The sequence below is a fragment of the Nasonia vitripennis genome, chromosome 3 (genome assembly GCF_009193385.2).
Source record: "Nasonia vitripennis strain AsymCx chromosome 3, Nvit_psr_1.1, whole genome shotgun sequence".
Taxonomy (NCBI): Eukaryota; Metazoa; Arthropoda; class Insecta; order Hymenoptera; family Pteromalidae; genus Nasonia; species Nasonia vitripennis.
Window position 1 is genome coordinate 5,298,461 of NC_045759.1, and position 25,842 is coordinate 5,324,302.

General features: G+C 46.9%; 2 protein-coding genes across 2 annotated transcripts in view; one reads left to right on the plus strand and one right to left on the minus strand.

Annotated features, from left to right (window-relative positions):
• LOC100121030 (somatomedin-B and thrombospondin type-1 domain-containing protein) overlaps window positions 1-25,462 on the plus strand; it is a 31,204-nt gene extending 5,742 nt beyond the window's left edge. Inside the window, exons 3-6 of the mRNA XM_001604565.6 lie at window positions 13,241-13,435; window positions 14,079-14,199; window positions 22,493-22,569; window positions 23,876-25,462. Coding sequence (XP_001604615.1) covers window positions 13,241-13,435; window positions 14,079-14,199; window positions 22,493-22,569; window positions 23,876-24,087 — 605 coding nt within the window. The 3' untranslated portion in view covers window positions 24,088-25,462. The remainder of the gene's footprint in view (window positions 1-13,240; window positions 13,436-14,078; window positions 14,200-22,492; window positions 22,570-23,875) is intronic.
• Window positions 9,299-11,024, minus strand: LOC103316759. Its single transcript, XM_008212214.4, has 2 exons — window positions 10,699-11,024; window positions 9,299-9,811 (listed from the first exon to the last, which is right to left on the minus strand). Exons 1-2 carry the CDS (start codon window positions 10,775-10,777, stop codon window positions 9,570-9,572), a joined length of 321 nt encoding a protein of 106 aa, XP_008210436.1. The 5' UTR covers window positions 10,778-11,024; the 3' UTR covers window positions 9,299-9,569.
• Window positions 25,463-25,842: the final 380 nt, after the last annotated feature.

The following is a 25,842-nucleotide window of genomic DNA, read 5'->3' on the forward strand; positions in this document are numbered from 1 at the left end:
ACTATCTCTCCTCGGCACGGCTCTACACGCAGCGAAAATGTGATGGATTTACGCGTCTCACGGGGGCTAGTACATACACTTCGTTCGCCGCATAATACGCGATTCCGAGCAGCAGTAGCAGCAGCTGGGGTATACGTGCCTGTTCTTCCGTGTGCGGATTTATTATGCATGACTCGAATTATGTACTCGAATTCGAAGTAGCTATAAGGTAATCCTTCGCTATTTACGACCGACTACTGCTCGACTTGTGCATTTTTACGAAAATTTTCCCTCGTATATGATCCGCGCGCTGCACGAGAGTTGGGTATAAGATACTTGTATAGTCAAGGGAAGCGGTAGAGCCGTGAAAGGTGAAACACGCAACAAGCGTCAGACGCTCCTGGGGTAAAGTGATCCGAGTCCTCGTCGCTCGAGTCTGCGCTAATGAAACATCCTATCCCCCGTGGCTGTGAAATCAACGTAAGACTTATGCGTAAAACTCGAAGAGCAGACCACGCTGTCGACTGGTAGTAGAAAGCATACATATTTAAACAATTAAACCGCGATAATTAGTCAAAAAGTGTTACAAGCACAGAGCGCCTCAGCTCACTGAATTTTCATCAAAAACGCGATAGAGAGAAACTGCACAGCGTGATGTCCGCAGGACGAGCGTCTCGCACTTCTCCGATTCCGTAGCCTTTATTAAAATAGCTTTCAAACTATGCGCGCAGCAGCCTCTTCGCATTCTTCCTCCTTTCTTGATACCATCTCCAACCTACCTCTGCTTTTTCCGACACTCTTCCACTTCTCTCCTCAGAGAAAAAATAAAAATATCCTCGTCGAATGGAAAATCCACCCGTCGTTTTTCAATTCGAAAACTCGCCTCGATCATACACGCGCGTCAGCGTTTGCAACGGCAGCTACCCCGCAAACATGAAAATTCACTCGTTGTGGAAACTCTCTCTCTCTCTTTCTCTCTCTCTCTCTCTCCCAGTAATGCTTCATTCCCCGTCCATTTCATTGATTTATGACTTTCGCGCATACATTTCTCGCGCACTCGTATCTACATAATGCGCAGCCGTGGCGGCGGCGATGGCAATACTGTGAATTCGTCCAGCAGTTTCTCTCGTAATTGGATACGCGAGCGCGGATTATTTCCCTTTTTTTTTTAACGGCGAAAAATACATAAGCGCGATAAATCGAACGAAATCCTCGTCCTCTTTCAGCGATATATGATGGCACAATAACGAGGAGTCGCGAAATGTTCCGCATTAGGCTAATGAGCGAGGGAGTAGCGCTATATATAGTGCATAGAGAAGAGAGCCGGCGGCTGCTGCGGCTGTGACGTGGCTTGGCTTTTAATTTTTTGCGCGCGAGACCCGCGCCGCAGCTTTTTCCTCGTCGAGCACGAGCGCAGCTAATGACGCGCGAGAGTCGGCCCTCGGGCGCTATACGGGGTGCTAATTTATTTTTCACCAACGACACCTGTACAGCTCGAATCGAACCTGCTATGTCCGAAAAACTATGAATTTTTTACTCCCGAATGTGGAAACTTTCGGAAAGTCATCAGCGTGAAAACTGCGCAACAGCGAATCGCCGCCGCGGCCAATCGGAAGAAAGCCTCTAGTTGCAGGGCTGTACGTCCGCTTCATCAACAAAAGCACACGTCCGCAGCGAAGCACAGGAAACACGTCCTCGCGTTAGAGTGTCCCTCACGGTTCTTGGCAAACTTTTCAATTTCGCCGAACGAGAAGCTGGCAATACCACAAAAGTAAACCCGACTCGAACCCCCATCGAGCTCTCGGTCCATATTTCTCAGGAAAGCTGTGTGTAGCCTCGCCAAAAAGGACGAAACGAAGAAGAGAAAAAAAAGAAACGCGCGCGGCAGAGGCGCAGAAAAGAAGATCGAGAGGGAGATACAGCGTCGGTGGACCGGCTAATATTTTCGGCGAAATTAGCATAACCGGCTTCTATGCTCCTCTCTCTCTCTCTCTCTCTCTCTCTCTCTCTCTCTCTCTCTCTCTCTCTCTTTCGGTCTCTGCGATGCAGCTATTCGCATGCACACAGAGGGCAATGTCACGGCGAAAATTTAACTTGCTAACGAGCCGCCCTTCGCTTTGCTGCAGCGAAAGAGATTCAATCTCTCTCCGATCGAAAAATTGAAAATTAACCGCCGGAATTCGTTCTCTCGTTCTTCGCTTCCTCCGCCCGCCGGGGCCTGTATATACACTCTTGAACTGTATAGACAGTTGGAAAGGGCAATTAAAACGTAGAAGCCTCACTGGCGCCGATCTTTGACGCGCGAGTGCCGATTGTATAGACGCTTGCATTGTTGGAAAGGAAAAATAAAAGTGTTATACACGTCGAGATTTTTAATAACGCATCGAACTCTCGAAGCCGGTACGTAAGAAAAACGCGCTACTCCGAGAAAGAGGAAAATAAGAGCCTATACGAAACTTATCGCAAAGAATATTATACGCGCGAAACAACAACAACAACAGCGGCGGTGCAGGCTTCTGTTTGTTATCCACGGCAGTATATAGAGCCTCCGACTCGGCGCATAAATGCCGCCCACTCTTTCTCTTTTTTCTCTCCCTGTTCGGGCGAAGGAAATTTTTCCTCGGCTGCAACTTTCCCATAGCGTTATGCGGATCAATTATGTACGCCTTTCATTCTAGCGGAAATAAAAGCTCCGCACGCGCGTTGTTTCTTCTTATATTCTTCTTTTTCAATATCCTGTGAAACTTTATTCCATAAAGATATGGAAGGCGAGTAATTTTCGCCAAGCCGTTATCGGAGCTTTTTATTGAAATTCTTCTACGTATTTTTCGCCAAGCTCGCGAGCATTTTAATGGACGACGGCAAGTTTTTCGAAGGAGAGAAATTCGACGTAAATCGTTATTATACAGGAGTATAAAGCGCTTTAGTTCGAGTATACTATACCGAGAGCGAGAAAGCGCAAAATCAGCCGTTTGAGGAGGACAAATAAGGGCATACATGGGAGAGAGCTGGCCGGAGAGACGATCGGTATGTGTAAAAGGTCATTTGCATACGAGGGACAGAGAGTATAATAGCAGAACGCGGGACATGGACGCGCGGGAATGGATTTTAACGAGTTTTCGCGCGCGAGCAATTGCTGTATGCGCGGGAATTAGTGCGCGGGACGCGTCGTCGCGGAGTCATTTATTTATACGCGCCGATGTGTCATTGCTCGCGCTTGTGCTGACTCGTATAATGCAGTCGGTATGAGTATTCGAAAGATAAGGCGGTTATATGAATTAATAAGCAAAGTAAGCACTCCAAAGTATAACGTCGATACACCTCTATATTTATTTAAACCGAAAGGAGAGACACTCAAAAGCTCAATTCATCCGCGAAGCACAAAGAAAAGCGTCACAGAGAACGACGGCGCAAGTGTGATTAACGACCTCGTCCCTCTCTCTCAGCTCCTCCTTTATTGTTCCTATATATACAGTCTCTCGCACCTGCGCAGCTTCCCTCCTCTTTCTTTATTTTTATTTTTCGTCCCACACGCTATACAGGGTATACACACAGGAAACTTTCCGCGGCTTTTTCACCGAGGCGCGTATAATTACCAAACGTTCTAATTAGAAAAGTTAACTCTCCCCCAGAGTTTCCCGCGCTCTCGGCTTTTGTGCCGCAGCCGTTGTTTGCGCAAGTGCGAATGGGAGGCGGATGCTGTGAGTTTTGCCCGGGAAATCGTTGTATTTAGATTATATACGTTATACTCGAGCCGTGTGCAGTTTGTGTGTGTGTGTGTGTGTGTGTGTGTGTGTGTGTGGGTTTGTCTTTGGATTTAATGAGCTCCTTCGCGACGATGTCCCGGTTGTCGCCAGTGATTATTATAAGAAAGCTGTTAAACTTATGAAAATAATCTTCGAACGAGACGTCGTATGGCTTTTCAATCCCCTGTAGTACAAACTTTGAGGTGCCGCGGTATAGCATAACGGATACTCCGTCAAAGAGTCCTTTCCGCATGCAATTTAATTAATTTTACAAATATTACTCTTTGCGCGCGCACTTAATGCGATTAAAACGCGCGTACGTTTAACGAGTTGACAGTATATATACATATAGCCGCGTAAAGTTGAGAGAGCATATCGCGAAGCCTTTTAGCCCGATGATCCTTTCCGCGAAGGGCATTAGACCCGCCTAAATATTCTCTGTCTTACGGTCGGATTAATATCGTTGCGAAAATGACTGGTAATTCATGCATCAAAGTTCTCGGTTACCCCTAGTAGTAGTAGTAGTCCTCTCGTCATTAAAGGCATAGTTCGGCGCCTGTGATGAAATTTTCATACGCCGCAGGAGTACTTACATAACTTCGTTGCGCCGATGTGTACACCATCGTACAGTTTTAAAATACGCACACGTATATAGTATACAGTTTGGTAAATTTAGCAACGATCAAAAGCCGCACGTGTATTACAATGTTATCCAAGTAGGAAGTTTTTTCGCGGCTGCTCTCGTAATACGTATTCATAGGCTCGCGTATTACGCGCTCGGCGTTATCTTTATTAAAAAAGCGTTTCAGAGGCCGCACGCGGGGGGCAGTAAATTTTAATGGAGCCATCAAAAACACGCGCCGTACACGCGAGAAAAAGTCGAGGCTCTATTTAACGAGACGCCGTGTGTGTGTGTGTGTTTGTGTACGGGGGAGGATTTTATCTCTCTCTCGTGTGTGTGTGTGTGTGTGTGTCGCCAATGATTTTGCATTCGTCGGTCATTTGCATGCTTGGCAGATTCGGTTTATAATTATGCAGGTAATTAGTGCGTCGATGCAGAGCGAATAAGTTAATCGGGCGGCGTATTTAAATTGAATAATATGGCGTTTAATTGATTCGTTATTGTGTATAAAATGTTGATTTTATCACGTATGGTAATTTCCGTGATTGCAAATTAATTTACTTGAAAAAGCGTTAAAGCGTTAATCACCGTAATCGAAATTCATGTAATGCACTTAGCGTCGCGTCTTACTCTCCGCGACGACGGCATCCACGCGCAGCTTCATTTTCGTCTAGCCGCAAATTTGAATACATATACATCCCGTCGCGTTTATCCGTCGCTGGTATAACCGTACGCGTCGAGGATTATCTCCAATATTACACACACACATACAACCATCAAGTCGAATAAAAGCTCTCGATCCTCGAGCTTTTTTTTGTCGGCGATGCTCGATGAGGTGAACGATCCTCGTTTTTCGTCCAATAAAACTTTCACAAAGCTCGATCCTTTTTTTACTCCTCTCGCGACGAGCTTTCACGCGGACGAACAGCTGTTGGACGATCGATGCCGACGCTTGTAATTAGCCGCGACGCGAAAAAAAACTTTGTATAAATCCGCGGCGGCGCGAAAAATAACTCAAGTAGTCGTCGGGACTCTATTCGCTCGGCGCATTTGAAAAAAAATGAAAAACGAGCTTGCGAACGCGCGCGCGAGAGAGAGAGAGATTAAAGCTCCGCGAAAAGGAAGCTTGAAAGTGACAGATCGAACGAAAATCCCGGAGAGCTTTCCCTTGGAAATTTTTTCGCGGCCGCGCGCGTTTTATCAACGTCAGCGACGAAAGCATCCGCTCTCGTAGAAAATAAAAAAAAATGAAGGGAATCTCCACTCCAGTGGATATATACAGCGAATCGGTTAAAAAGGAGAATCGAAAAGACGCGCAGTTAATTGGTACGGTTAATTACGAGAGCGCCAGTAGCCACGAGAGCTTTCGCGCGGGAAAAGCTCGCCAGTTTAATTGATGCAGCTCTCGGATAATCTAATCAAAGATAGCGTTAATTACCCGCATTCCTTCCGGCTTTTATATTCGCCCTATCTTACAGCGGTGTCTCTCGGCTCCTGATGGCGGAAGAGTAAAAAAAGTGTGTCCCCCGTCAAAGGTAATGACGCGAGAGATAGCGCAACGGCTCTTCCTCGTTGATACCAGAGAGGAGACGTATTGGAAAACAATGAATATTTGCGCTTTTTTCCCGACTCTTCCCTACTGTTATCGGTGAAAATTGTACGAGACGAGCTTGCGATAAGCTCCCGCGGGTTTTTTCAAAATTCAAAATGCAAAGCTCGTCGCGTTTGCGCTGCGCGTAACCTGAAATAATCATGGCTAAGTGGAAAATCGCTTCGAAAGAGAATAAACATAAGTCGCCTTTGAAAGCGCTGAAAAAATAACTCGCAGCCTTGGAAATTTGCATTTGAAAACGTTTTCCCGCGCACGCTCGTGGAAAGAGGAAATTTCTCTTCCTCTCTCGCGAATATAAACACGCGGCTGCATCTTCTGACGCAAAACCCGCATAGCAAAAAGCGCTTCCGCTGACCTCCTAACGTCTCGATGTTCCGAGCATGCGAAGATCCGCGTATATGGCTTTACAAGGCATAATAGGAAACGATCGCTCGCTCGCGCGACAGAGAGAGAGAGATAAAGAGGGACGACGAGTTTTTGCGCGCGAGAGGTTCAATGACACGAGTTTTCTCTCGGCCGATGCTTCGCGTGCGTATGTTGTTGAACTTGCGCGCTCGCCTTTTAATTCGTCGGCTAGACTACGCACGACAGTTGATTAGAGCATTGCTCTGTGCGGGAACGACGGATATATTAACGAGCTTCTAGCGCATCTGATGTGCTCGTAGCTTTATTATAAACTCATCACGCAAATGCCTTCCTCGAGTATATAATAAAACTCCTTGCTGTGTATACGTGCTATTAATCGTTTTCGCGAATCCGCGCTAGCGAGCGAAGCGCTTTAATGGATTATAAAGCCGCAGGCGAAACTTTGCGCGCGCTTTCATCATCGGGCATAAAGTAAGCTCGGTATTACGAGCGAGCAACAAGTTTAAACGCAAATGACCTCGCGCGCGTTCGAGCGCTGCGAAACCGAAGTCGATATAAAAACGAGAGAAATGATAATAAGGGAAGAGCGAAGCGGAGAAATATAAAAGAGAAGCGCGTAGGAGCCCCAGCCTGCAGGTATACACGAAAAAGTCGAGAGTCTGAAGCGAGAGATGCGATAACGATAAAATAACAAAGTTCAAGCCGTGGAAAATTTTTCTTTCTCTGCAGCCAGCGTAGAGTGCGACACTAAAACTTCCCGGGGCTCGGATGGTAAACTCGCCCTTTCTCCAGCTCTCTCTCTATCTCTCTCTCTTCGGAGAGAGAAAAATAACGATAAACGCTCGTCTCTCGCAAGTGCCGCTCTCCCGCGAGAGAGAGAGAGAGAGAGAGAGAGAGAGAGAGAGAGAGAAAGCCGGACGTTTTGTTTGATGTTTCCCGGAGCTTTCGTAGGTCTCCCGGCCCTGGAATAAAGCCAGAGTAATTGTGCGACGGAAAAAAGGAGGGAGTTTGTCGTGCACAACATCGGATCTTAATTCGCAACGAGATGAGGAGGAAGCTGCGGAGCTGCGTAAATTTGCTCTAACGTTTAGTCTCAGGCTCTCCTGGGGGAGCCGGCTAACTCTTGGGTAAACTCGACTCTCTCTCTCTCTCTCTCTCTCTCTCTCTCTCGGCTGGGGCTGACTGTAATTTAATTCCATGAGGTTTTCGTGAGTTTAATACGCCGCGACTCGCTCTCACGCTCTCTGCTTTTTCACTCGCGAAAACAAAAATTAACGGTACATCATGATGCCGTTCAACCATCGTGTATTATACATCGGCCCACGTATATGCAGAGCTAGCTTTGAATGACGCAAATTAAAAGTTGGCGAAACCGGCGCAATTTCAGAAAAGGCTCAACCAGACGCTGCAATTGAAATCAGACGCTGTTTTGTGCCGCGCTAATTCTCTACTGCGTCGCCGCTGCTGCTGGCGACACGACCTCGCAAATACCGCTTTACATTTACATGCATTTCTTCGGGGATAATTGCGACCTGGTATTTATATACCTTTTCCGTATATATAAGAGCGTGCAGTAAAGTTGAAAAAAAAAAATCGAAAAATTTCAGTCACTTTCTGCGATCGTAAGCGTATACCTCTCGCGAAATCTCTCTCTTTCTACTTCCCCTCGAATTCCAGAGACGACAACGAACCCATCCTCGCGCACGCCCACACGCGGCCCCGGCGGAGATTTCGTAAAGTCAGCTCACTCTCTCGGGGGGATTTTTATTGGGCCCAGATGCTGCGGGCTTCGCGGACGCTCTTTTTTCTTCCTTTAAGCCGCTCTGTCTCCGACAAACAAAGGCACCTCCTCCCGATAAATCAGCGAGGGCTTATATGAGGCCGGATTATAATTTAACGCGTACCTGTTTCGCGGCCACGAGGGAATGCATTATATACCTGGATACAGCCGCAGACTAATGGCGAGATTCGAAGGCCGTAGAAGGGGAGGGAAGTGTGCGCTGTTGTTCCGAATAAACTTTCGAGTACCGAACGTTGTGTCCGAGAGGACAATGGGACTGACTTTGGTGCGGGAAACGATTGAGTTGTATACGACGATGCTTTGTGGCGGTTTCTTCGAATTCGTTCGGACGTTAATTCAATATTCTTGCCAATTGAAGCGCAATCAAGGGCACGAGCTCGCTTAAAAATTCATAAAAGATTCCCGCGGATGACGCGGACGGATGGAATTCGCTTTTAAAAGCCAAAAAGAAGAACTCCGGAACAGGTCTCTTATTCAAATTCTCCTTCAAAGGGCTCTATATATACCCGTACCAAATCCTCTGACTAATGCAACGTCGTTGCAGACAGCGGCATCGTTAATTCTCTCTCTTTCTTTCTGCGAACTACATTACATTTCACGATTATTCCAAACGTCCTCGCGTATCGTCTGCCACCGTCGAAAATAAAATTTTCAAAATTTTTCTTCCTTCCGCACTAAGCACTATATACGTTATATAGCGTATAGCATACGTCGTCAGTCCCGTGCGCTTATACATACTATACACACGACGAGGAAAAATAAGTAGCCTGTCGAGCTCTTTTCTTGCCTCGTTCCACAGGAAACTCGCCACCGGTGCGGCGCACATGTGTCGTTTACACATACACACAACCTGTATAATGCAGCGCTCGTTTTTTTCCTCGACGTCCTTTTGCAAAGTTTGTCTTTTCCCGTGCGCGCTGCCGATGACCTTTTCAGCGGCGCTGGCTTTCTGGGTCTCGAGTTTTTGTCGCGGGCTGCTTCTTCTTCTTTTTTTTTTTTTGTTCAGCGCTGGCGAGCGCGCGCGCGAGGATTAAAAATACGGGTTTTAATGAAGTTTCGATATGCGCGCAAGCGAATAGGGGGGAGAAAAAGGAGGAGAGCCAAGAAAAAGTGTGATTTAAAAGTTAAGACTCGAGTGTGTGTAGGGAGAGTTGTTGGCTTTTTCTCGAGCGTTTGTTCTCCAGGAATTATGCTTTTATTTCTGTACTATGTTTACATAAGGATGAGGTTTTAAATTAGTCACAAAGACGGTTTATTGAATCGTTCGAAATTTATCAAAAAATTCGTGACTCGCCCACCTTCATTACAGTCGAGCCACCATCAAAGCACCTCCTCAACTCTCTCTCATCCGGCAAACGAGTCATCCAGTATATAAAAAAAAAAAACAGGGACAACAACACACCACGTTCTTCTCTCGTAAAAAGATCTCGGTCATGTCTCGTCCTAGAGTCGCTTGTGGCCGCTCGTGGACTTGCGCGACTTGGCCGCCTCGGTCTCGGCAGTCCAGCGCGCGTGATAGCGTTCGCAGAGCCGCTTGAGGGCCTCCTCGACCTCCGCGAGCTCGACTCGTTGCTTGCCCGCGGCTTCGGCTTGACGCCGCGCGTCCTCCAGCGTCTTCTCGATGATGTCCTCGAGTATCCAAGTCAGGACTGCCTGGGCTCGGGCCGACAGCACGTACCTGCCACCTGCGAGTTTTTTTTTATTTCTCGTTGTTAATCGAAAAAAATTTCCTCGAAAAAAGTGTTCCGAGCACTCGAGAGTAGTTATAGTTCTTAATTGCTTCGTTTCGTGAACGCCGAGAACGTGATTCATTTAGTAAATATATAGAGGGGCAGGAATGAATTTCCTTTCGTGAACTTTTTAATTTTCAAAAAATAATCGCTAATTACTCTCTCTTTTCCGAAAAGAGATATCAAAGCCTTTTCATCTTTGATAACCGGAGAATAAAATCCATATACGGGCCGTCCTATAACACGAGCTTTTAATGCACCTCCCCGACAGCCGTTGATGCGCAAGTTCTTGAATTAATAAACCTGCCTTGCGCGCCGTATCCACTCGTTTAACGAACTTTTGAATGCGCGAGCGAAGTTGCTCTCGCATCACGTGCGCGCGAAAAATAATCATTAAGTATGCCGGCAAGTCTCGAGCAGCAACTCTCTCCTTGAAACTTACTTGCCCCCGCGCGCGTTATAACCAACTTTTTCCCGCCTTTCTTTTCGAAAAAAAGCTCGAAGCTCTCGAAAAAAAATAAACGATAGGTATACGCATAATCGGAATTGCAAATTAAGCTCACGAGGAACAAAAAAGTCGGACGATGTTATAAGGAGCTTCCCGTGTTCCGACGAGTGTCGGCGTATAACCTCACGGGAGAGAAAGAGAGAGAGAGAGAAGAAAAACGAGCGTGCCACGGAGATTTTCAAAGGGGAGAAAGATACTTTGATCCTCGCGCGAGGAAGGGAGCGAGGCCGGGAATAAAATGAATTTGTCGTCGCAAGAGGGTGACGACAAAATGGGTGAAAATCTGGCCGGATGAGCCTCCAGCGAAAGGAATCCGCGCGAAATTCGTACTTACCTCTGGCGCGGCCACTGCTGCTGTTTTTTTGCGTCGGCGGCTGCGAAGGCTGCTGATTTGATCCACGGCTCGGAGGCATTGTCTCCCGGCTGCTACTCTGACGTGTCTCGTGGATTACTCGGGAGACTTACGACGGGTTTGGCGTGATGTAAGCGAGACGGTATTATGAGTCGGGATGTCTTGGGAGCTTCATTTTTCCTTCGGCGTTATGGCGCTGATTTTTTTTTATCGCGAGGTTAGAATGATCGAGGCGATGCGGGTTTCGGTGGTCATCTTTCATATGTTTGTGTTTTGGTGTGGGTCGGTGGATCGTGCGCGGCTAGGTTCAGAATAGTAGAGAGCTTTTTTTCGAAAAATTCTATGCGCGTGCTTGATGAATAGTTCTGACGGGGAGCTTCTTCGAAAAAGACTTTGCTATTATTATTTCACGCTCTATCCGAGAGGATCACCAGGCTTCACCCTCGAATTCAATTCTCAAATTGTTCCTCTCAACAATAGAATCGGTAACGTTATTCAACTTATTTCCAGGTTCGTATGGAAAAAGAATATGGAGATCTTCGCACACAAAGCCTCCCACTACGTCGAAAAGAACAATGCCACCTCCACAGCGTGTCCCATCAGACTCCCTGGCAGATCCTCCTGCGCGCAATCACGCGAATAAAGGACTCTAATTTCCGCTCGACTCCCCCGATCGGCCATCAAAGCTCCCTCTCTCTCTCTCGTCTCAAAAGTTTCGAAATCAAAGTCTCCTCCCCATCGTCTCCGCAAAAAGAAACTCTCTCATCAAGCTTGTATAATTCAGTTTTTCCGTCAAACTCACACACACGCATACACATACACACTCGCAGCCAGTCCCTCTCTCTCACCCCCATAAACTTTTACAACCCTGCGCACGCGATTCCCGCTTTATCCACTGGCCCCTGTAATTCCGAGGTGCAAATGGCTTCGCCAGCATTTTTCCTTCCGTAGCGAGGATGGATATTGTAATAAAGAAAGAAGGCGGAGTGAGAGGAGGACACGACGCAAATCTCGATCCGCGAAGGCGTAATTCGCGAAGCCCCGGTAATGAAAAGCGAAGGCGAGAGGATGAAATCTCTCCTTTATGCTTGTACCTCGACGCGTATCCGTGTATAAAGCTGTGCGCCCGCTCTGTACAGTGCAGGAGGCGATGAGATTGCGGAAGGCGGAGTTTGCGAGAATTTTTAAGGGCGGAAAAGTTGTGTCTGCCTTTTTTTCACGCTACATCCACCTGGCTTCAAAGTCATACCTTCTGGGTTTTTGGAAATACGGGTCCCTCTCTCTCTCTCTCTCTCTCTCTGTCTCTTTGATGGACAGCGATATCCGTTGCCGAGTCGTGAAATTCGATAGAGCCAAAGTCAAAGCCGAGGTTTTAGTTCGTTAAAATACGAGCTACAGACTAGAAGCGTCCCCGCTATTCGGAGAATCAAGGACTGACGCAAAGGATGAGCGAATCTCCCAGCGCCGACGTGCGTGCGCGCGAAAAAGTTTATGACGTTGAGAAGATACGAGGCCGTGGAGACGGGAAATTTAAAGAATTCACAATGAGCGCCCGCGATAAAAATGCTCGCGTGAAAAATGTTTTTCGAGCTTCTCTCGACTCGCTCTTGAAAAAAAAGAAGAGAGAAGATTCGTATCATTTTTCACGCGCGCTGACTATTTTCGTTTTTTAACGGAACGTATGTGTGTATAGTAGCAAAAATTATGACCACGCACGAGGTAAACAAAATTACGCGAGTAATAAACTTTACCTCTAGCCTGGAAGAAAATGTATATGTTTCGACGATTAATTGCTCGCCTCGAATAAATCCCGAAATAAGCAAGACGCGCTGTAAAACGACGAGGATTACGCACACTTCATCGGCTTCGCCTGTATACATCCCAAGCGATTACTCGAGCCTCGAACGAACGATATTAAACGCGTAATTGTATTGGAAGTTTCAACGAAGACCTCATCTTTCTCGGCCCGAACAAATTCATAGTCTCTCCGAGAATATTGCGCAGCGGCCCCTTTACATTACTAATTTAGCGCGCGCGCGAGAGCTTCGATCCCATCTCGCATGTATACACGCTCGATAAAAATTATCGGAGCCACTTGCTACGGCTCTTTCATCCGAAGGAGGCTCGGGCTAATGTTAGCCCTCGTGTTTGCTCGATATTACGGCTGCTAGTATAGCCGAGGGAATAATGACTCTGGGATAATTGTGTGTAAAGCATCGGAATTTTCGAAGTGAGTTTATTTTTGGGACTAAGGCCTTTATTTTGTAAATTATACATGGTATGCAGCTTACATTTATAGGCTATTGTTAAATTGGATTAAAATTCAAATCGAAACAAGTTGTAGGTATAGATGTGGTAATTTGTAGTAGTTTTATTACTCGATCAGAATTTCTGAAACATTAAAGGAAGTGTTATTTGGTAAATAAAGCGTAAAGTAAATAAATTAACCCTGCTCATGATTTAACAATCACCTTATATCCGTTTACAGCTACTTAATCAGCAAAAAATTATTTTCATTTTTCAGTGCTCGACTGCGTGGTGTCAGGCTGGGGTCCATGGACGGCTTGTGACAGCGAATGTGGACCCGGTGCCCAAACCAGGTCGCGAATGGTCGAACGAGCTCCGGAGAACGGAGGCAAGCACTGCCCGCAGTTGGTCCAGCATCGGGGCTGCCAGGGAACCAAGTGTCACAGGCGTAATCCCAAGACTGCGCTGAAGGGTCAGTAAATTCTATTTATTTATTTCTTCTAAGTGCAAAATTTCACTTCCATACCGAGACTTCTGATTTTCATAAAACGTCCCCGGGAAGCTCCGACACGCTTGATTAAATTTTTAACGCGCATCATTAGATGCGTCCCTCTCACTAATCCAATGACGCCCCACTTTTCCAGGATAATATTTTTTTTTTCCATCTAGTTCCCGCACCCGAGGTCCACCACCTACCGCGAATAATATTACGCGTATGCAGTCTGCGGTCGAACGTCGCAGCGAGAGCAGCACCGAAATTAATTACTCTCCGACAATAGTCGGCTCGCGTATCAAGTGTAATCCGAGGTCAGATGGAATGGGAGGGCTATTGTCGCGATCGGCCAGGGGGGGGGGGGTACTTATCGCTAATGACGCGGGACTACATCGACCGATGACTCCTCCGACCTGATTATATCCCGTAGGCGCAATCATATCGCCAGGCGAGATTGCTGTTCTTGCCTGCGAGCCCTGGATTATCCCCGTGGATTACGCACATTATGGGACTTATACCGATCTGACCTACTTCGGCGAACGATGGGTCGCTCTTCAATTTTATACGCGACAGTGAGGGAAACGTTGCACGAAATTAAGTCGAATTTTTCGTCTATTTACAGAAGTCGCTCTGTTACTGCCGGCCGAGCTAAGCAACTCGCGACACATGAACGACAGCAACGACATCCGAACGAACCTGCGACTGCAATATCGAGAGGATCCGGAGCACGACGCCTCAAAAGAGTGAGTATACATCATCGAGTGTTTTCCACGAATGCGTAACTACATTCCAAATACTATTTCAAAGACTAATTTCTCTCCCGACGCGATAAATAAGCTTCATCAGCGCTTGTTCACAAGCGCATCTCTCTACGTGTTCACTCGCTGATGTACAGGCTTTACTTTTTCAGAAAAAATACCAATCTCAGATTGCGCAAGCACTTAATGCAAGCGCTCCTGTTTCCCCTTATAGACTACTGTTCTCTTGTATACTGTGACCTGATGCAGGAACTCGACTAAAACTACAGAGGCTCGTGAACACGGGGATTCGGTACATCTATGGTGTAAGGAGAGATGAGTACATCTCCCTATACAGGCGGGAGCTACAGTGGCTTACCACTGCCGGACGCAGGAAGTATAGCACTGCTTGTTTCTTACGAAAAATATTTAACACTGCCGTAACATCATACGTACTGGCCTACTTCGACTTTCGCGTAGCACTCCGGCCTGTTAGGGGGAAGTGAGTTGACACCTCTGGATATCCCTACTTTCGCGACGGAGACGCTGGGGAACTCGTTTCATATCAGCGCCTCATACCTATGGAACAACCTGCCATCACACCTCCGTAACACTACATCCATCGCAGTATTCAAGAAACTAGCTAAAGATTACTTTTTCGAACTCGAAAACGCATAAACACATAAACATCGTGTACACAGTCACGCACACGCACACACTTGCTCACTCTCGCTTAACCCATCTTCACCTCAGCATACTTTCACACTACACACCTACTAAAACAGATACCTCAAACTTATTATTTTTGTACTTTTACTACTCTGCTGTACATATTGAATCGTACAACATAATGTACGCAAATAAAAATTAATTAATCTAATCTAATCTAATCTGTGGAACTACCTTAACAGGACTGGACTCTGGTGTAGAAGCCACCAGGGGGTCTTAGTTATGTATATATAAAGCAAGCCCATGTTGCTTCGTTAATGAGCTTTTGAACTTTGCCCAGTAGCCGCTCGGCGATAATAATAATAATCAAAATTTGACGGTGTATTCCCGATAGACAACTGGGTAAGGCGTACAATAACGGTATACATAATGCACAAGCCGACAGGGATTCTGGCGCTGACACCTCGGCTGGATTTAAGTGGCATTACCGATTTGCCTCCGCGCGATTCACGAGCGTCGTTTCGACATGACATCGGGCCGGTGCACGATTTGCTTTACGGCCGCGGCTGTTTGTTATTTATGCGGTATACAACGTTGCGCGCGGTATAGATACCGTGTGCGATTGCACAGTTCCGAAAGGTGTCGGCTCATCCACTTCAGCTGATTCAATAAATATTCGCGTGTGAGCTCTTGTCTCCCGTCATCCACAAAAAGTCCATCCTCGTATACAGAGGCGAGATAAAAACACCGGAGAAGGAGGAGGAATCCGTCGAAAGCTCCGCGCATCACGGAACCGCAGAGTCGAATAATCCGTAATCCTCTAAATCCCTTTTTTCGCATCGAGACTTACTCTCTCTCTCTCTCTCCCTCTCACTCACACGAATCGAGAGCGAACAACAACAAGCAAACAGCTCGGGAAATAAAGAGCGGGGGCGGGGTGCAGGGTTAAAGCTAGCTTGAAAGGGAGAGATTGAGAAAAAAAGGGAACACGAAGGAAAATTCGATACAAGCGGAAAGCCGAGGCTTCTTTATTTATTCCCTGGCATGCGCGCATCCTCCCGATCTCTCCAATTCAATCCCCGCGGCATGTACGAGCTCTTGGCCGGCGGCCAACGTGTTTCCCCGTCTGTGCCTTTTATAATCTAACCGCTCATTTGACTTTCTTTGGCTGCCCCCCCCCCCTTCCTTCCTTCCCTCGTCGAAATTCACTTGCATTAAAATTATTGCAGTCTCGTGTGGGAAAGTTCGACGCTCCGACGTGGTGTAGGAGGTAGAGAGAGCTGAAAAGTTTTTCGTTTATAGCCAGGGCCGTATGCGTCGATGATTCGCCGGGATTTTCGCTGGGAATTGAATTTTATCGCGGGATGGCTCGTGGCTCGCTCTCTTTGGAAGTCATTAAAACTGATATGCGACGGATATGCTGTTACGTTATTAACGAAAAAAGCTCGGAAACGATTCGTGTGCGCGTAATGCTCGTTTTACGTTTCATTTTACACCGACTGCGTTTACGCGGTGTACAAAGTTACGAGCGAACTCGACAATGAATCATCGTGCAAAAATCGTTAAAAAATTAATAAAATAACGTAAATCAATCACTCGATTCTCGGAATGATTCGAATGCAAAAGCGCAATCAGTTACCGTCGACGTAAGTGGAATATAACCGGCTATAGTCAGACGAGTCTTCGTACTCCAAGTCAGTCGTAAATTACTCGTACATCGAGAGTCAAAAGAAGCCTCCTACGCTCATCTCGCGTATAATCCCATCAGTCACTCTCCGAATCGCAACGTCGTCTTAATCCTCGAAACGTACATTACTCCTGCAAACTCCTCCTGCGAATCAATTAACGCAATCTCAGCGCGTTTCCGTACAATAACGACAATTTCCGCAGAACAGCAGCCCGAGGGCCGATCGCTGACAAATTAATACGATGTGTTGCCCTGACGCTCTGCCACGTACATGTACCTATATACTGTATACTCGCGCACACAGTTTGGCCGCAATTTCGTGTTAATGAGCGTTCCCTCGAGCTCCTTTCTTCCTGCGTCAGGATTCACACTAGCTCTTAGCGGCTGTCGCGAGCGGTTCTCGCATAATAAGCGAATAATTAATTTCGGCGCAAGGCGTCCGTCTCTCTCTCTCTCTCAAGCTTCTCCGCTGCTTAGCTGCAGTTTCGACGATTAAGAGAAGCGAGTATACAGTATGTCGTTTCGAGTCTCGTGAGTCGTGCTCTACTCCTGAGAGAAATTGAGCGGGATCGCGCGAGGAGAGCTTATACGCGCCGAGTGGGATGTTGTCTTAATTAATCATCCGATATACGCGTGCTGATTAATGGTCAAGTAGAGCGCAGAGTGTTGCGTTAGGATTTGACGATGATTCATCGAGTCGATTGCTCTGGAGTGTTGCCACTGATGTGCATGAGAGATACAGTTTGGAATTAAAAATTTATGGATTATTCGGATGACGTCGATTGATTTTCATTTCATTGCGAAACTCCGAGTATCTAAGCTCGAATTTATCTTGTTCGCGTGCGTAGCCGCAACAATTTCGAAGCGTAATCAGCGCGGGAACAATATGTTCCCCTGCGCAAATTGGAAATTGCGCAATACGCTATCCCTCATTTAACCCTAACAAACTCATCCCTCAATCGCGCAATCCCGGCGTGGAAAGTCCGGCGAACTTGACAAGACATAACAAATTAGAGCCGCCGATGATAAATACCGACGTGTCGCTCAACTTTCTAGCTAATAAATCGCCCCTATTAATTGAGCCTCCGTCCGACACGGCCCGCAAATTCCAAATCCGGCGTGGCAGCGAATCCAGGCACCCGCATCCCCCTCGAACTTTCGCTGTCCGACTCTGTCTATAGCGCGTGCATGGCAAAATTAACTCTCGCGAAAGCTCAACTTGCAGCAGCCGAGAGCGTATTCCATAATTGAGAGTCATCGAGTGTTTTATCGTACTTCGACTCCCTCGTAACTTCGTTCGCTTTTGTATAGATGGCAGTCGTCGCCATGACTTTAGGATACAGTTTATTCTCGAAAGCTCATCGCGGGAAATTCAAAAATTCACAGCGGCAATCTTCTCCAGCTGTCGTTAGACCTTTACACCTTCATACACGCGGGGGTGTATAGCTGCATCTGACTGGCCTTTTCCTTTCTATCTCGGCGCTGCAGGATTACTTCTTGGCCCGGTTTATCGGAGTAGCCCCTTCTCAAAGGCGATTTCCCTTTTGCCGCGAGTCTTTGTGCCGTGGAACAGCGGCGGCTCTCTGCTCGGGAACACAAATCACGCGCGCGAGAGCCATTTCCGCCCGAGAAAGACTGCGTTGCGCTATAGCGGGAGCTTTAACGCGATTTTCAATGCTGTGTGTGCGCTGCTTGTTCGCAAAGTCGAGCGACTGGTTCTGTTTGTTTGGTTCTTTCTTCGCTTGGAAACGGCGTATTAGAGTGTCATCGTTGTTTTTTTTTCCATTCAATATGGTTCCACGCGTCGTTGGTGCTTCATTTGTGTAAAATGTACTCTTGACCGACGGTTTTAATTAAAACACGATGAAAGCTAATATGAAATCGTTTGACGCATGGTAAAATCAACGCACGGATCAGCTTTTAGCGAAATTTGGTTTCTCTGAAAAGTCACAGCTACGCGAGAGCTTTTCTTTCTTTTTTGATTCTTGTTCATCAGATATGTTTTTTATCCGTTCGCTGTCACTGCGAATTAAAAATATTGCTCCGCTGATAAAAAATTTTTGCCACTCCACGGACTCACTGTTTTCTTTCAATTACAATCCATTAGTTCCGGAGCTTTCAACTCGCGTGTTATTTTACGTTCGATAAAATTTCCCATTACATTAGAAACCGTCAAAGCTAAAAAAGAATAAAAAATAATAATAGCACGTGACTTGTAGTCTGAAAGATGAGAAATTTTCTAAAAATCACAGAGAAGCCGAGAAAAATCAAGCTAAAAAGCATTTAACCACTTCCATTCGTTCCAACAACAAAGATATGCTAATTCGCCGTTCGATGGATTCTCGCTTATCAAGCCCGGGTATCCCATATTTTTCTTTTACCTCTTTCCTTCCTCTCCCTCTCTCTTCCCTTCCTGCCGGCACATCGCGATAAAAAGGCACTCGAGCATTCATCGAATTCAAGAATCTCCGTATATATATACGTGCGCACACCCACACGTTTACCATTGTCCTCTCACACACACACACACACACACGCTGACGTTTGGATTTCTCTCGGTTGTTTTTATCGCGCTGCAGAGGTGGGCCGGGCTCGAATAGATTTTTCGCGGATTCTGCAAGCTCGGCAGCGAGCTAGCATCCGTTATCCAAACATCGAGAGGACGATCCTCCTCCTCCTCCTTCCCTACCACGCTGACGACGTCGCAAATGAAAGCTCACCGCTCTATTAGTTTCGCTGAGCACCTTTTTCCACCGTCTATATGATACCGGCTGATTATAGGGCTTCGCGAATAAAAGCTTGTTTATAGAACAGTGTGGCTAAAATCCGCTGTTAAGTCACGAATAGGCGAGACTTGCGGATTTTAGCAGTCTGTGCTATAAAATTTTATACGATACTCTTGACTTAAATGGTTCAGTTTTACACGGCGCTTAGCGCCCTCGCTACGCTCGGGTGCTAATTGCGCCGTGTTAAAAAGAACCATTTAAGTCACACGTATCGTAATGTACTATTTTAATATCGCCGAGCGAGAGGAGCTCGAGCTTTGCGATTGATTTTTTAGCATCGCGATGCTTCATATCACACTTCTTCATCGAGGAAAAACACTCGATACGTCGGGCGATTCTCGATTTAAACGAGCTTCCTTCAAGCTCGAGTCAGGAGTTGAGAGCTACACGCGTGTCTGTGTATACGTGTGCGGCTGGTCTCTGACGCGCAGTCACGGGAGAGAGAGAGAGAGAGAGAGAGAGAGAGAGAGAGAGAGAGAGAGAGAGAGAGAGAGAGAGAGAGAGCAAGCGCGGGCGCAATATAGCGCTGCATGCAAGCATAATGCCGAGCAACCGTGAATTCGCACCGCGCACGTTCGGCATACACATACATGTGTGCCACTGCTATATGTGCCACAGGCTGCCTCGCGTTGCTCACATGATGCGCGGAGCATTGGCTTGGACGCGCGACGAGGAGGCGGTGTAATTAACGAGTTGCTTGTGGCGGGCTGCAGTTCCATGCCGCGCACGTAGATGCGAGCGGATTGAGTGGAAAATTTACTCTCCTTTCCACTGAAACGTCGGTGTGTGTATGTGTGTGTATGTGTGTGCACGTATAGCTATTTATGAATTCCAACGATTTTTCCGCGCCAAAACGTGAAACACAGTATATAGTAGTATAACCCAGAATCCAGAACCATCAAGAATTCACAGTTTAGAGCGTCGACACAATCGTAGCACCGCAACACCTCAGAGCTCTCGGTTCTCTCTCTTGCAAGCACGCGTATACACATTCTCTCTCATGCGTATCGCCGTAGACACACACACACAAACATATGCAGGTGCCGCCGTTCGGCAAACGCTTGAAACAATGGCACGACGCCGCCTCGTCGACATACGTAAACGCGCCTCCTCTATTGGGAATCGATGCTGTCGTTGTACCCGCTGCACACTCCATTTCTAGCCTTATGTAACGAGAGAGAGAGAGAGAGAGAGAGAGAGAGAGAGAGAGAGAGAGAGAGAGAGAGAGAGAGAGAGAGAGAGAGAGAGAGAGAGAGAAGCTTGAATAGCGCGCGATTCTGTGTGTCGCCGGCGGCTGGGATTCCCCGCGCTCCTTCGCATTGCTGTAGCGCTGTTGTGTGGTCTGAAAGCGCGTTGGTATTTTTGAGAGTGGAATGTTTTTTGTAAGTACGAACTGTCTTTAATGTCGAGTCTCGATTCCGCATTGCGAAAAAAAGCTTGGATACGGGGTCGAGAAAAGCATACGACTAATAAGCGCGAGCGATACGTACATTAGCGATAATCCAAGTCTAGAGAGTCACTGTAAACATATTTATACGTATAGACAACAAACTCGCGCATTTCCTCGATACATCATCCATTGTGCGAAACGCGGTCAGCATAAAATAATAAATCGTCTCTATACCACTCCTCTACCGACACACAGCGAAACTCCCATTCAGAGCAAGAAGCTTCTTCTTCTTCTTTCTCTTCCTCTTCTTCTTCTCCAACTGCAGCAGTATATCATAAGCATACAGCAATATCCTCGATCCGAAAGCACAGACATCCAGACAGAGCTGCAAGAATCCGATAGTAATTCTGACGAAACACGCCCGGTACACATCGCTTACAACTCGGGGATCGCGGAGCGAAAAGCGATATCGAGAGGTCGTCGCGCGATTGTGTATACACCTACGGTATGTAGTGGCCATTCATTTTTGAAGGCATCCCTCGAGTCACCGGCCATTTCTCGACGAGTGCGGGATTTCCTGCAATTGAAATCGCCCGCGATTGCTGCACTAGCTCTCACGAGTTTGTCACTGGAAGTTTTCGAGAGAGCGAGTTTGTAGTCGATGAAAAGCCTGAAAGACCTGACGAGATAGTTATGTGCTCTCTTTGCTCATCTTTTGCGAGAGACGCCATTGCGGAGTTACTTCTTCTTGTTCGATTGTGCATTCGATCGTAGCTCTCGGACTTCTTTTGTAAGGAGGTCGACGCTCGCGAGAGCTGGAATTCCCCGTCCACTAGGTCGATTGGTTCGAACTAGGTTTGACACGACGATGATTGTATGCTTCAGAGGAAGTGCGGCTTTTAGACGTATAAATTCTTTGCACGACATTACCCCGAACGATTGTGAAATATTCATAAGCGTACAGTACACTAGAGCTTCAGCTCGAATAAACCCGATGTCGCCGAACGTTTCGAGGCGACCTGACCGGAACCGGATTATCGCTCAGCCAATGCGCGCATACACACAGCTTTATCGATCGCGCATGAATAAGTAATCCCTTATCAATATCCCAAGACTCGCGAGAGGGCCTCGACAACTAATTTGCCGTCTATCGCATCCGGCCGACGTCCATCAAACTCTCTCTCTCTCTCTCTCTCTCTTACTTACGAACTATATACACCGCACACGCAGTTCGCGACAGGGTCTCTCGCGCTCGGATGAAAAATACATTCCGAAGACTGATCAATTCTGGATGATGTCAAAGTGCCAGAACTTGGACCACCGTATCGTAGTATCGGCGACATAAGTACAGGCGGCGGTGCCGAAGCTGATAAATTATTCAAACGGCCGCGGTCTACACGTATAGATTCTACGGCGACGTGCCGCGCATATATACATGTATATACTCGTAGGCAAAAGTTTAAGCGTTAGCTACTGTGCAGCCCTACCGCTGCGAGTGGCGTGACTGACACGCGCGCGCGACGAAAGAGAGAGAGAGAGAGAGAGAGAGAGGCTACAGTGGCTGTAGGTTCTGCTTGTCGCTCTCTCTTTTTCTCTCTCTCAGTGTCTGAACTTTGCCGGTTAACAGCCGCAAGTTTCGCGCGCGAGATTCCCCGCAACTATTCGCGCGCGAGTAATTCGCCCTTGCGCAAGCCCACACACACACACACACAGCTTTGATATGTACGTATGGTTGTCTCTAACGATTGCTCTTTCTCACTGTTCCAGGTACTGCGTGACGTTCACGGTGACCAAAGCTTCCAAGGCTTGCTACAAGGAGCCGAGCTTGTCCGAGCTTGCAGAGGGTGAGTACACGTTTTTATTTCCTCTCTCTTTTTCGAGGGTGTAGAGGGAGGAGGTGAGAACGTATTGTCGGAAGGGAATCCCGCAAGTGCGGTCGTCCTACTTTGGAAGCTTCCGGCGGTTATATGGGAGAAGACGACCTTTCTCTCACTCTCTCGAGCTTCTGATTTTGAAGACGCGCCTTTTCATACTCGAAGCTTCCGCTCGATTATCTCAGGGAGAGAAGATTCCTCTCTCGTGGCAAGACGCTGATATTCCTCCCACCTGGTCGATTCGACGCGGGACAGGAGCTTTTTGTGAGCGCGATTATGCAAGGGCCGTAACGCTTATCGATGAGCTTTCGCGCGCCGATGATCGTCGCGAGGATTTCGCTCTGGTCGTTTAGAGAATACTTTCGAACGTAAAAATAATTCATTAGATTTTTCGTTTTGAATCAAAGAAATTCTCAGCTTTGAACTGGTGTCGAGTTACACCCTACAGTTTAAATTAGCTTCGAACAGTCGCGACTATACCGAGCGCGAATAACAGTTCGCTCAAACGTTCGAGCGCAATTCGCAGAACAAAGTAGGTCCATGACTAAAATTACAATTGCCGGTAGCACTTTGGCACTTTGTCTAGGGAAATTGGTACAAAATTGACGCGAATTCAATGCGCACGTGAACAGCGAGCCCCTCTCGACAACGTGTACAGGTTGACCATCTCTATCCGGTCCGTTTACCGACGATGTACACGCGAACGGGGCGCAAATTGCATCCGCATGCGTTCGTTTGCAGGAATTTTAATTGGAAGCGGAGGCTCGCGCTGTTATACCCCCGACGACAGACTCGCACTGTGTTATGTGCACGACATCGACGCTTCGTGTATTATTAAAATTTTGTTCTCGCGTACTTTATTAATTATTCAGCGGTGCGATTCGCGCAGTTTTCGAATTGACTAGCGTATAGGGGGTCGAGCGAGATTGGGATGTTGCAGTAACGGGTGTATTTTCTAATTTTTAAACTGAGCAAAATTTTATTCCATTTACTAAAATAACTATAATAAAAACTTCAATTTTCTCTAAAAAAAAAGCCAGAAACGCAAACGATTCCACCTCGAATCAACCCTTGCGCGCACCTGGCCGTATATGTTCGTCCAAAACCGCGAAGCGCTGTACCCGCGCGTGCACATAACCGCGAAATTCAATAACTCGCAGCCGTCTGCATCGACGAGCCACTCTCAAGAGCTTTCCCGCCCAATCCCCAAGACACAGTCTCTTGCTAAAGGGCCATTCCCATCCATCTAACCCTCACAACTGCACATATGTTACAGGTTCGAGAGTCTGCGTCCGCTGCCAGATGCAGGCGCTTCGCCGCGTGTTGGACTGGCGATGCGAAGGGGACGGCGGCACCGAGGCCATGATCACCAGGTGGAGTATGCTCAGCTCGGCCCACTGCCACGGCAAGTGGCTCCGCACCAAGAAGACCGGACCTGAGTGCGACGCCAGCCTCTGCCAGCCGAGGCCGCACTTTATATTCGTCTGATCCGTCGAGGATGATCATCGTCGTTGACGCGTTTGTCGCCTTATTATATTCGCTCGTCGTCCCTCGCGCGATGGATTATTTACTGTTAATAGGCGAGAACACTTTCCGATCGATGAGTGCAAGGATGAGAGTTTTCGTATGTGAAGAGGCATCGTTTTGAGTGGATGTGTAGAAATTTATGCTTTCGCTTTCTCTTCGGTTTGGCACTTGCAAACCCATTGGATTCTTTGAGAATGTTGGCCTGCTGGAACGATCCGCTGGAGGTGTTTAAGAGGGCAACCTTAAATGTGCAAAGTTTTAATTTTTTTACGTCATCTTTATAAAAACAAACAGTCCTCTCTAGAATCTCGAGCAAATCGTTCTCGACTCGCTCGACGGCATATGGGAATAGTCTATATTTGACGTTTCCCGACTACACGGCGTGCTAAGTAGAGTGTAAGCAAACTTACGGAATATTCTACGCGTTATACATATACATAGCGACGAGAGGCGATGAAAACTTATCAAAAACTTTATCCACGCATATACGCATATAGGGGACCTATGAGTTCTGCTTTCAACGGGGAACAAGACGACTCCGCGGGACATATTTTGAATATCAAAGCTGCTGAATCGATTCGAAATCAAATGACGCGTGTCTCAAAATTCTCTTTCGCTGCATACCGGCTTTCTGCAGTTTTCATCGTATATAACATTCTGCAACCCATCGCACCTGTACGTCAACGATGGGCTGATCGGCCGGAACAACGTGTAATAGCAAACCTTCTGAGTTTTATCGTCATAAACTTATTTTTTATATTATATTTTTATAAACACTGTGTATAAAGGCTAATTAGTCGATACGGTATATACATAAAAGGGAAAAAAAGCTCGACTGGTAGAGCTCGGTTGTCAAGGCAGATTATATAGACATTGAGAAACAATGAATAAAAATAAAGTAATAATAAATGTTTCTAAAAATATAAGATAAGAAATATATGATAACAATAAAGGGTGCGAACATTCGAGATGATTATAGCGTTGCCCAACACCCACACATCCCTCACTCTGACTGTAGAGCAACCGTTGCTGCACGAATATGTCGGCTCGGAAGCCCAGAGGATATAACGTGAAATACACTATAAGTCCGTTTGTACGTAAGTTTGAGTCCACATATCAAAGATCATATTTTATAGAAGATAAGCTAATAAAGGATTAGAGCATTATTCGAGGGTCTCTGTTATATATCAGTTGTTACTATACCTTCGCCATTCTCTTTTCATCCTGTAACTGTCAGAGCCGTCGATTTCGCGAACATGATTTATCGGTATTTACATGCACATATTCCTGCGATTCAATTACACGCAATAAATCAAAACGTTTCCGTTCCACGCTACTACTGCCTCTCGTTTTTTGCGTTTTATTTCATATACTCTCAACCAACAAGCGATTCGCCGCATACAGGTGAGTGTAAACGAACGCAAATTTTCGTCAGAAGCACCAACGGACCGATCGATCGCGAGCGCGGCATCGAAGAGGCAATCTACTAGAAAGCAGCCCCTACACAATCATCGGAATGCCTTATCTACCCTGTCGCTGCTGCTTCGACTCGGAATAAATCCCAGTCGGCGCGCACGTGCCTATACTACACGCACAGAGAGAGAGAGAGAGAGAGAGAGAGAGAGAGAGAGAGAGAGAGAGAGAGAGAGAGAGAGAGAGAGAGAGAGAGAGAACACAGTTGCCCGCGGCAAGAGTCCATTACGAAACGAGCCACGT